The following is a 12,740-nucleotide window of genomic DNA, read 5'->3' as shown; positions in this document are numbered from 1 at the left end:
AACACCCTAATGTCTTCTAGAGTCCCTGGGAATCACTAACTTCTGTACCATGCTTCATATCAAAGCCATACATGCTGAATGCTTTCCTTAGTGGCATTATCAGAACACACCATCAACAAGATGTGGTGGCATTAACAGTATCGGCTCCATATAAGACTTTAGAAATTTCTTCAAATATAAAGATTCTATTTTAGATATATATTTCATAAGAGAACTGTGTAATGCTGAATTGAGAAACAGAAAAGTGATCTTAAAAGCCATCTTTTATAGAGAATTAAATAGAACACTTAATTTGCTGTTGAGAAGCAGCCCTATTTGCAGCAGCTTGAGAAGAGTAAGAGCACAGATGACAGAAATGAGAAAACCCTCTCCCCTATTTTCTGTAGCTAAACCTCCTTGCCAACTCCTAAGAGTCAGCAGCTGAGCAGAGGCCATGAGGCTGGAAATTGAGACTCAAATCTGTCCTTCACTCAATTTGCTCACCAAGACTCAAAAAGTGGTCAGAAGGGAAAGAGGTAAGTCCCAACCAGTGCACTCACTCTGATTCAGGACTAAGATTCAAACGGCAGACAAAAAAAAACCCAAAACCAAAAACCACCCAAACCAAACCACACACACACAGAGAAAACCCCAAACCAAAACCACATCACCCCAAAAACCCCAAACAATCAAAAAAACCCCACCAAAACCAGAAATCCCAACACAAACTGAACTGACTACTGCAAGAGAAGCACACTAACCACTAGGTTGCTGGTGGTTAATCCAGGATTTAGGAAAGCATTCTTAGCTCAGCCAAAAAGTCTATCATTTTTAATACAGAGATTATAAAGCTTTCAGAAAAAACGCAGGGGGTAATGGATTATCAGTGCAAGACATTTCTCTACAAAGTTATCAGCTCTGCTTAGTACGCCTCTACAGATAAGTTAATTATTCATTTCAACAGTCGTCTAAAGCAGAGAAGTTCCAGAATACAAACTCAACTGCAAATTTAAGTCATACAACATCTTACTCATTCATCAAGGACTCAAAAGCCTTAACAGGACAGGGCAGAATAAAAACAACACAGGACAACAATTTCTTAGTCTTCTGATGCATGTTTCTGGTCTGCCTGTACAGGAAGACATTCCCATTCCACTCCAACACTGATGTCTCATTCTGCGTAAGACCAGATGAATTCAAGAACTAGTTAGACAAGAGTTGTGTCTGTCCAACTTTAGTTCTTGTTCCATAAGAGTTAGAACTTTGCTGATGAAAAAATGTTTTCTTTTTAAGAAAGGAGCTGCTACTGATGGAGAAAAGCTACTTCAGTGAAGGGAAACGAACTCTGAAAATTCATTGATTTTCAAGATATTCCAAAACACGCATCAAAGGAATGCAATATGGGATGTGTGACCAACGTAGGTGTGCTCCTGTTGCAACATTTCCACTTCTGGGTGGAACTAAAACACACTGAGGCAAAAGGTACAGTTTCGTCAATATATGCTGTACCCATAACAAGAATGCCAAGTGTAGCATTTTATTTCCATGTAGTTGCATTTGTGTCACTGACAAGGCAACACCAAGGCCACTTGTGATACATCACTCCATCCAAATGCACTAAAATGACTTGCTGGAGTTTCGGGGGGTTTTGTGTACATGTGTGTACACATACATCTCAAAGTCAGACAATTGCTCATGACACACCCTCTTAAAACAAGTCATGCTACAGCTTTGCCACTTCATACCCTTTTATATTTTAACCGCTTCCACTGACAGGGGAAAGACCCCAGTTACCATGTCTGTACCTTCCACTGCACCACCCAATGACAAACATACCAAAGACCACCCAAAGCCTGGTAGGTAGCCACTCTGACAATCCAAATACCCCAAACTAATTTCAAAATTCAAAACAAACATCCCCAAAATGATCTTTCAACGACAATCAGACCCAAATCATTGTAACAGTCCCAGTCAGCCAGCCTGTCAAGTACACACCGTGCAGTACAGCCTCAAGTCAGTGCCGGGTCAATTCATATTTGTCGTTACTCTTTTAAGGACCCACCCTCAGCTGCTAAGGCAACTCATTACCATCCCACTCTTAAGCAAGCCTCAGCAACAACTGAGGTCTAAGACTGATGCTGAGAGGCAGTCATGTGAGGTCTGGCAATGCCTTCAAGCACTAACTACTACAAGCTGCAATGAGGATCCAAATCAGTGACATGTGCTGTTCGCAGCACTGCCAGTTCTTGCAGTTTATTCCCACGTCTTGCAATACTTGACATTCCTAAAAGCCCCATGTCCTAGAATTAATGACTGAAATTGTCACATACGCTGTCATTTTAAAAGTACGTTTCTAAACCTCACTGACGAAGTTCAAGCTAAAGATCAAGACATGCATGAAAAACAGGCAAACTCTATAAGCTTTCTAAGCATTATTTGAAAAACTTGATGTTTTAAATGTGGTTTGGGTATAGGGTTGGCAATACTTTATCTAAAAGTGAGGAGCAGTGAGGGTGTGCTAAATGACACATCAGACTTGCACAGTTAGAGCTCATGGAGGGATGGCGATGTGACCATCTGCATGCATCACATCTGGCCATCCTCTATTCCTTAACTCAAACAGCCAAGTGACTGTTGGGTGGGGAGGGAAGAAAAAAAAGCTTCGGGAAATTTTTAGGTCTAGTCCAGACAAACTCGCTTCTGCATGCACCAACCATTTTGTAACTGAGCCTCAATAGATAAACATGATACACAAAAATCAAACTATATAGAGCTCATTCTGCATAATTTTTTGCACAGAGCCCATTACAAGTTTATTTCCTTATAACAAGCTTTCTCTTGCAAACCTGCTGCATGCTCTAACGTCTGGTACTAACCTGCACCGAAATACCATGACCCAGGTACCCAGAGCATCACTAACAGGGCCTACGCTCTATGGTCATTACAAACCTCTTTGGTCCCTCTTAGCCACAGCAAGAAAAGTCCAAATTCCTCTTTACTCCTTCTACTAAACACCTACTCCATTTGAGCTGCTTCAAAAGAACAGGGAGAATTCCTGGCGGCGCGTCAGGTGCCAGCCTGTTTACAGTGCCAGTCAGTACAATCCAAGGCTGCAGCGAACACTGAGCAAAAATATAGCAATAACAGGCAAATTGCCAGAAATCTGAACCAGAAAACAAAAATCTTGCCCCACAACTATGGGGTAAACTTGCCTACATGCAACATTCCTAAGAACCGCCTGCAATTCCTAAATTCAGATTCACCACTCCAAAATGAGGTCTTAATATGCCTTTATTAACAATAGGAGGCACATTCCTACAATGGCTTTGATTTCTGTCAGATGAATGAGAGCCTCCAATTCATTAAGTCTATTTAAATAAAGCTTAACAAAACACTATTTACAAGAAATATTACAGAAATATTTACCGATGTTACAATTCACTATATTTCATAACACACAAGTGGCTGATTAGTTACACAAGCAGCCCTTGAATAGTGTTCCGATACAGTGCCGTGCCAGTTGGATTATTCCCCACTGACACCCACTGCATTCCTCAGACTGTTAAAATGTCAAAGGAAGAGTGGCATTTGCCTGAAGATTGTTCGCACAGTGCCCGTCAGGGCTCCAGCAGCTAGGCCTCTTGCGAGGGCACAGCTCTCATTAGCTACAAGAGCTACACAAATGCAAACAGATCCTTACGACAAAATGCCTACTCCTGATCCACAGCAAGAACAGCTTTTCTTTTAAGTGGGCTCCAGAAACCTTAGTTTGGTATTATTGCAACTGAAGACGCTGGTCTGGGGGAGGCACCTCCCCCCCCCCCCCCCCCCAATTTGTGCTTTGCTTAATGCACAAACACACGCTGGTAGCCTGACACCCTAAGTGACAGGAGAGAATGCCAAGTTCTGCACTCAAGTCATGAGAAAATTCAAGTGCAAGTTAATACTCTGCATTTACAGGTTCAACTGTGTTCTCATTTGCAATTCAGGCATTTCCTCTTATTGCAATATTCTTTCACAGCACCGGGAGCCAAGGGCTTTTCTTCTTCTAGTAGAGCCCCAACTCTTACAGATAGCGCAGATCAGGAATATGCAATCTCAGTATGCACGAGAAGATACATGACAGAGGTTAAGAAGGTTATTTAAAAAGACTAAATTTTAAAAAACATTAATCAACCCGTAACAACTACTTGTACCATCCTGATCCTGCATTTTTCCTACTACAACCATTACCACCATCATCTTTATTAAATATCAGGTACTACCTTTGCTCATATTAAATAAGCCCATAATTAGCCTACTACTTCAGCTAAGGTGCTATTAAGTTTATTCTTTAGAACATAAATATTTATTGGGTTTAGTGCAGTTAAGTAGACTTGGAAAATATGCAAGAGCTTACAAGCATATCTAGAAAACTAAATCCTGTTTGCTCTAATTGCACAGTCCCAATGCCTTGGCAGCAGCCAGATGCAAGAGTTTTCCAGAGAAAATCCTATAGGAGCAGCCTTTGTTTATTTCACTATCTTTCTGATAGCTCTGGAGCACACTGGCTGGCACAACTTCCAAATGAAATAGGCAAATGCTTTCCAATACACCGATGCTGTTCTGCCATTTTTCTACAGGGCAGCAGGGAGGCTGGGGCAGACAGAACTGGGCAGTAGCACTGCCTTGGCAGGTCAGGACGCAACAGCTCCTAAAGGCAGCAGGGTTTAAATATGCAGTGAGAGACTAAAAGAAAGTAACAACAGGCAATAGTAACTCTCACTTCAACCGTATTTGCTGCCAGTTTAGTTAAAAGTTCCTCAACAATGCCTCAGCTGAGCTGCTGTAGAGACAAATGAGCAACTGCAGAGCAGCAGGAAGCAGTGGGTCACATAGCCTACAGTAGCTGATTCTGCAGTAGGCTCCCAACGCTTAAAACTGTAAAAGCATCACTCTACGAGAGGCACATATGCAGCCTTGCATATACTACAGGGCAGGCATTTTAAGTCTTTGGAAAGGTTGAACAGGATTAAGCTGAAATGAAACAAGCAAAACCAAAGACAATGTCAACAGCATACCTGCTAAAATAAATTCATAACTTCTTGCTAAATTAATGGAAGAGTGTTAAGATGCCTCTCTTTAGATAAAATATCTAAAGAACAACCCAAAGATTCGAGATTTCTTTGATTCCAGGAGGTAGCAGTGCTACTGTAAACAATACATTCTCTTGTTTGAATGGACTACAAAAGGAAACACTTCATCTTAAGGAGGTCACTGTGGTACATGGGACAATCGTCATCAACTTCACTATTCCTTGAACTGCTTGGTTATAGAAGGCAAATTTCTCAAACAAGCAAATTATACAACCTAAAAGTCAGAAGTAGAGACAGAACCCTCTGTAACATAGAGCAGATTAGAAACATGGGGCCCTGTGCTGCTTCTCTTCTCCTACAGATACAACTAAGTGGTCTACATCATGTATGTGCTCTCATTTACTCATCTACAGACCGATCTTAAGATTGATTTAAGTGCCAAGGTGACCTTCCAGCAAGTGAGGGGCCGATCAACTGACACATTAAAACCTAATTCTGACACTTGTTAAAAATCTTACTTGCTCAGAGAGCTGAGGAGCTGTGGTTTGACCACACAAGCTGCAGCATTCTCCGGAGCTCAGCCCTCACCCTCTGCCAACTATTCACCAGAGGCACATCAGGTGGCCATAAAGGAAGGTTTATTATCAATATCTACTCAATTTTGGCATTCTGAGCACCAAAAACATTCAGACTGAGAAGAATTTCTCCTCTTAGAGGAAGTACTCCTTTGCAAACAAATATGACATATCAATAAATATGAAACAGAGGGACTGTCTGAAAAACCTTTATGGGCCTCTAACCACACCCTTCACTTTATTCTCCTCTTCCTTCAGGACCTCCCAGGTTAGTATTAGCACACAATGAACAGCAGATCACTCTCTAGGTAACGATTGCCTGAGACAGAACCTTCTGTATACTGCCATTTTTTAATTTCTTCAAGCTCAGCAACTTGCATCAGCTTAAAGTTAATAACTTCCAAGACGACACGTACATTAAACTTGAAGCCATCTAATGCACCAGAGTATTACTATCACCTATTATTTTTCCATGCAAACTTCTTTTACCCCCACATAGTCCATGTAGTATATTTCTAACATGTCACTACAAGCCAAAGCAGCACACATGTAAGAAAAACCGCTGAAAGATGTCCTTATCCCCTCTCCTCTCTGCCAGAGGTATCCACACCCCTTGTCGCATTAAAGGCCAATCGGTTGCCTGCAGGACTGCACCCTAAAGGGAGGCCGAACAGTGGAAAATCATGAAATTATATTAAAGTTAACCAGCGGTGCCTCCAAGGCAAGTTTAAATAGCTATTTTTAACTTGATCACTTATTAAATTATTTTTAGCATAAAAAAAAGAAGCCAAGAGACCAAAATTGAAGTGTTTCAGGAGTAAAGATTTTCTACCAATGAGTAAGGCATACAGCATTTTACCTACTCTGAAAGATATACCCACACGCAAAGGTGAAGTAGTTACACCAGAATGTATGCATAGGACACAGAAAACAATACAAGATTTCTTATCCAGGTGAAAGTTGCAAGCTTACATCATTGTTACCTGGCACAGCAGACAAGAATGCCAAGTCATACTCCTCAGTATCACAAAGGAACGGGGGAAGGAGGCCAGGCTGTACAGCTCACACCGGAGAGTCTTCCCCCCCCAGCCATCCCAACAGGCACTGTTTGCCATATTTAGCCAAGGCCGGCATGGCAGGCAATCACCTGTCAGTGACTAATTCATGCTAGACTTCCCCAGACAGTTCAAGTTAGCCTAAACTGACACCAGCAAGAACAGGGCACGACCCTTCCCCACCTCCAGCATCTTGCTCCCACCCATGCACTTCCCACTCCCTTATTACAGCACAAACAACCCCAGCAAGGTTCAGCTGTACCATGGATGTGATGAGGGAAGGACTCTGGGTTTACTGAAACAGCAAAACAAACAAACAAAACAACCACCACACCCCCCACAAAAACATTCCCTAATCAAGTTAACAGGTTTCATTTTTAGCAAGATTAGTTTCCAGACACACTCCATTGCATACCAACATGCAAACATGCCAGGAGAAGGACAGAAACAAGCACCTAGGAGAGCTACCTTGGGTGGCAGTGAAGGCACCTGGGTACATCAGCCCCTTCATGAAGACTGCCTTCACTGTCAGTGAAGGGCCACATGCTCTGCAAGACACAGATCAGGAGGTAGCCTCCATCTCTCCTGTAGCTGCCTGGCACAATGCCCAGCCAACTTCATACCAAAATCTGGACAGAACAACTCTCCTTTCCCACAGGGTTTGTGAATGTTTGGGTAACACATTTGGCACTATTTCAGAAAATTGAAGAGAGAAAAGGACAGAGTGGGTGGGGGGGACGACTAAGAGAGATAAAGTGGTCGACAAAGGAAAAACTAAGCAGATGCATATGTAGGAATACTAGGAATGAACTAACAGTCCTTTTAAGGATGTACTGCAAAACAAGATTCATTACAGATTGCTCTAAATATTTTGGATTTGTTTAAGAAACATGCTCTTAGTTGTTTCTTTCACACAGCTAAGAAGAATGTGTGTCTGCTTGGTTTTGGAGCCACCGATGCCAGCAGCAGAAGTCTGGCCCATGATGGTAGTAGCCATCTTACCTACCTGAACCGAAAGAAAAGAACACACTCTCTTGCAGCAGTTAATAAGCAGGATTGGAGGAGAAATGAGAAGAAATGCAGTTTACTTTTAATCTGTGAGCTACAGCTCAAGTTCAGGAGTTAAAGACACAACCCAAGAATCCCCAGCAGTGCCCTGCAGCAACCACACTCCACTAGCACCTCTGTAAAACCCACCCCTGAAGTGCCAGGAGAGGGGAAGCTTCAGCAAGTACTGAAGTGGAAGCCCCAAGCAAACTCTGAACGCTGGAAAGGTTTTATACTCACAAACGGATGAAGATGGTCATACTACTTAAACCCACAGCCAGCCGTAACCAGCCCCACTAGGCCCCATTGGCAGGTACTGCTCTTCTTACCCATCAGATCCCCTGAGCCCCACAGACCACCAAACCCCTCTTACAGTCTCTTTGGCACAGACACCATGAGTCATATAAGCTCCATTGTCTTTATTTTAAGTATACATTAGCTTCCCTGCCTCCCCCAAGAAAACGAGAGTCACCTTGGACTTTACATTAACCTTGTACTAGGCCAGTACAGTAGAAAGCATCAGTGTCCTTGCACAAGCCATTTGAAACTTCTCATTTAAATTCAAACTGGCATTTGTAGCAAGTGAAGTTACTCAACAGCTATACTTACTAGATGTTCTGCTTTGATTTTAATAAATCTTAACTAAATGAAGCAGTTCTAAGATCTCATCTTTTTGAGAAAGAAGCATTTGACAGATACATCCGCTGCTGCAAAAACCAAGTCAATAACAAAAATAACATTCAAGTACATTTCCTTGCAGAGTTTGAAAGGGGGAATGCCACTAATCCTTCTGATTCAGAAAGAATATCCTCCATCAAGGAAACTATTCAGTGCAAGAGCTGCACTCATCACATTTTGTACAGCCTAGACTTGCAAGGCTTGATGGCGTATTTATTTACTGAGGTGGGTAGAGCTTTAATCGGTGTCTCTAACAAAACAAGAAAACCACAAACACACACACACAGAGGTACTTTTCTAAATCCATACAAGATACACATCTATCTTCATGCTTCAGCTAAAAAGAACAAGTGTGGGGAAAAAAGCAGTCTGATACTTGTTTTTAATGAAACTTGACATTAAGTTTAAAGTCTAGTAAAAAGAATTTCAATTCAAGTAAACAGCTGTCCTAAAGCATCATTTTCCTCAGGACCTTGTGAAAGATAATATCTTCTAAGAGAAAATAAAATAACCAGTCCACCAATAATTACTCCTACTCCTGCTCCTCTAATCTTTAACTTCAGGGAAAGCTACACTTTGCACATCCAAAAACTTTAAACTGATGCATCTCTCTCACTTAAGATAGACTCCACACCAACTGAGCTTATGCTCTGAGTGCGCAGTCTGAAGTGACCAAATCCTACCAAGCCACCAATTGTCTGCTGGACTGTGGTAACAGACTATATACCAACTCTTACTCCATCAATTTCCACAAACTTCCTTGACATTTAACATGAACTTGTACTATTTTATAATGGCTTTTGGCTAAGGACTGGCAAGTGTTCAGCTCAACTAAAAGCTCGCAGGAACTCCAGCTGCCCAGCAAGCAGCAACTCACTAAGTCACAATAGCTCAATTGATTTCAATGGTAAGGACATATGCTTCAGGCAAAATTATTCAATTGACACTTGAATTGTTTCAAGTATGTCACGCTAAGACAACAAAACAACCAGCACAAGTGTGGCTTATTGCTTTTAAAATTACTGGTTAAACTGGTATACCTTTCCAATACAGATACACTCCGCAAAACATCCAGAGACAACCACAAAAGAATCCATGAAGCTTTTGTCAATATTCCTAAGGTTATCCCTGCTACAAGGAATATTTGGAAAAATATGACATCTGTGATGCACAGAATGAAACTCTGAAATGAAGGACTGATAATTAACAGCTTTGGTTGCTGGCTTTTCCCCTCTCAGTTAAAAAGAGCTTAAGTATGATAAGTGTTTAAGTTACAGAAGGGAATCCATGAAATTGTTCATTTGCATTCTGGCTTTCTCAACAAGTTCCCTTCAAGATACCTTCAGACTACTTTCATTCTAAAAGAACCAAATCATTATTGCCTTACGTAATTTCTATGTACAATTGTATAGTCATAAGCAACATTGAATACTTGTAAAACTCATGTTCTTAAGTAGAAACATAACCAATCCCACACAGATTAAATCTGAAAGTGTGGAATATCCTAAGTAACAGTGGAGTAGTCCAAAAAAATTCACTTTACAAAAAGCAGAAGACAAAACCCCCTAATTTTTAATACAACTGCTATCAGAATGCAAGATAAGACTCTTGTAAGGCACAGGAATGACATCCAACAATTGATCTTGGGTATTTGATAACTTATGAAATACCATACAGAATTTTGATTGCTTCATTTCAGAAGGAAAACGCACTCTGCATCTACTAGCATGTAAGAAGCTGAAGGTATCAGGAAATATTGAAGCATCTAACTATTCTCAAAAGGAAATGTGCTCATCCAACTATTCACGCAACACAAAAATAAACTGGAATATTTATTAGCTCAGAGAAACCAAACGCATGACACCCACCAAATCATTTACACCCGATCAAATATATTAAATAAAGCAGCTCCACAAATTAGTTTTTCAACTATAACAACCATAAAGTGACTTCACAAGACATTAAGGAGCAGTATGAGACATGCTAGTAGCACCAGAGTTTCAAATGAAGTGTTTTACTCTAAAAATAGTTGCATATTTCAAGTGTTTAACCTGCTTGTATGCTAGGGCACAAGATATCTGCTTCTGGGAAGTTACAGCACAAAAGTTAACTCACAAGGTCAATAACTGAAGAAAACCCTGCTCTTACATGTCTCTGTTCTTTAACAGCATTGGGAGAATTATCCAGAATTTCCTTAGGAAAGCACTAAAATACAAAACAAAACCGGTATTTGAATTTTTTTAAGCAATTGACTACAAAAATACTTTCAGAAAGCCTGTAAACATTTACAACACAGTATCTGTATTAATACAACATTATTACTTTCAAGGTCAGTATTACACATGCAGTTTCTTGGAGCTACATATTTTGGTGTTATTTTTAACATCTGACAGAGCATCTTGTACCGTTGCAAGCTCTACACTGTTTACAAATACTCCCAAGCTGCAGCTGCTGATTCTACCAGTGTATCTTGCCATAGCAAAAAGAAGAGAAATTTTGATTATCTAGTAATGGCATTTTTCACAGTACTATATGCATTACACTGCTCTGTAGTTTTTCCACCTTTCAACAACGACATAGAACAACAGGATTTGATTACAAGGATATCCATTTCTACAAAAGGTCAAAAAAGTCCAAACACAGTTGGGAACCACGTCTAACCCTGTTCAGATTATGGATGAACTCAGCACCCTCTCTTAGCAGGCACTGCTTCAGAAACTTCTACAGTTGGTTTACTTTTTAAAATTAAAATGCAGAGATTAAAAAAAGCTGTTTTGAAATAAAATGTCAAGTTCATGTTTTAATTCTTCATTCTCCCAAAATACCTAACCACAGGCATAACAGTATAAGGTAGCAGCAAACAACTTACCAATGCAAGCATTTAGAAACAGCCAGTCAGTCTTTTTCATTCTATTTTTTATTTGCTTTAGTTTTTTGAAGTCAACTTCAAGTTCTTCCTTGCTGCCGACAGCTCCGGCCAGTTCAATTCTTTGGAAGTCCATTTTCACATCAGATTCACGTTTGGTTGTAGGTGGAGATCTTCTTTGGCTATTACCACTACTACAGCTTCCTCTCCATCGAGCTCTGTCTTGCTCATTTATGATTGAAGAAGCCTCTTCTGTGTCTGCCAGTTCTATTGCTTCTATGTTGTTAGGTCTGGGATGATCACACACAACACATTTCCTGGCCTTCGCCCAGTTTTCATATGTACAAACAGAACAAGTCCAGTGCTGAGCCCTTGTGTTTAGTTTATTTCGGTCATTATATTCCTCACATGGATCAACAGAAAAAGGGACTGGTCTTGAACCAGAACCTGAAGACTGAGGAGACTCTGTGGGACTCCTGGTCCTGCGCTGAGACAAGCACTGAGTACACCTGATCGCTCGTGGCCAGTTCAAGTATGTGCACATGTGGCACGACCATTTATTTGCACTTTCCATAGTGTAAGATGATTTAACCCTTGGTCTTGCACTAGAATCTGGACATATCAAAGGACTACTCCCTCCTTCGGTGCTTGTAGGATCCCAGTCTCTACCAATATCACTTGAACCACTTTTAAATGGATCTTCTGTGATAATTGTTCCACTAGGTCTCTGAGCACGACACATGGTACATTTGATTGCAGACGGCCAATTTTCATATGTACAATACTCACAAGCCCATTTAATTCCACGCTCTGTCATCGTGCACTTCTTGATATGAACTGCGTCAGGCAGAAAGCTAAGTAATCAGAATACATCATTAGTACGCAATGGTTGCATAGGAGCTGTTTCAAAAAAAAAAAAAGTAAATGGGATTTAACCCAGTTGATATGTACTGCATCAAATATAAAAATCAGGCTGGGCAGATGGGCAATCTTTTTTTCTTGATACTATTAGAACATTTAGGGGGAGAAAAACCACTATGAAAAGGATAAGACTTGAGCTAACAGCATTTTAAATGTAGAATTCAGGATTTCTTGTGCAAAAATGAAAAAAAAAAAACAACTCAGTCCTGCATTTAAAGAATTTCTTAGATTTGAACAGAGGCTTCCAAAACAAATTCAGAAAACAGACACACACTAAGCACTGAGAATACTGGAGACCAGACCAATACAGTTACAGAAACAAGTCACAAATATTAAATTATTGAAATAAAACTCAATATGAATACAGCGGTACAAGAAAAGGAACACAGAGCCTAGATCCTGTGAGGTCTGTTGCAAGACCTCACAGGATTTGGAAGGAGTGTACGAGGTGGGCAGTTATACAATGAGTAAGCAGTTCTTTCGGAAAAGTAGGGCGTAGGAGTTTACATAAAACGCATACATTTGAAAATTTTATGCGTGTGCT

The 12,740-nt window shown here is 40.6% G+C and overlaps 1 protein-coding gene across 5 annotated transcripts in view; it reads right to left on the bottom strand.

Moving 5' to 3' along the window:
• ZRANB1 (zinc finger RANBP2-type containing 1) overlaps positions 1-12,740 on the bottom strand; it is a 45,594-nt gene that overhangs the window by 19,700 nt on the left and 13,154 nt on the right. For all 5 annotated transcript variants that reach the window (XM_064464357.1, XM_064464358.1, XM_064464356.1 and 2 more), the window contains one exon: positions 11,279-12,129. In XM_064464357.1, the coding sequence (XP_064320427.1) occupies positions 11,279-12,092 (814 nt within the window). In that variant the 5' untranslated portion in view covers positions 12,093-12,129. The remainder of the gene's footprint in view (positions 1-11,278; positions 12,130-12,740) is intronic.

Source organism: Phalacrocorax carbo, chromosome 12 (genome assembly GCF_963921805.1).
Source record: "Phalacrocorax carbo chromosome 12, bPhaCar2.1, whole genome shotgun sequence".
NCBI classification, from domain to species: domain Eukaryota; kingdom Metazoa; phylum Chordata; class Aves; order Suliformes; family Phalacrocoracidae; genus Phalacrocorax; species Phalacrocorax carbo.
Note: the sequence above shows the minus strand (reverse complement) of the source record. Positions and strands in the feature narration are given on the sequence as shown.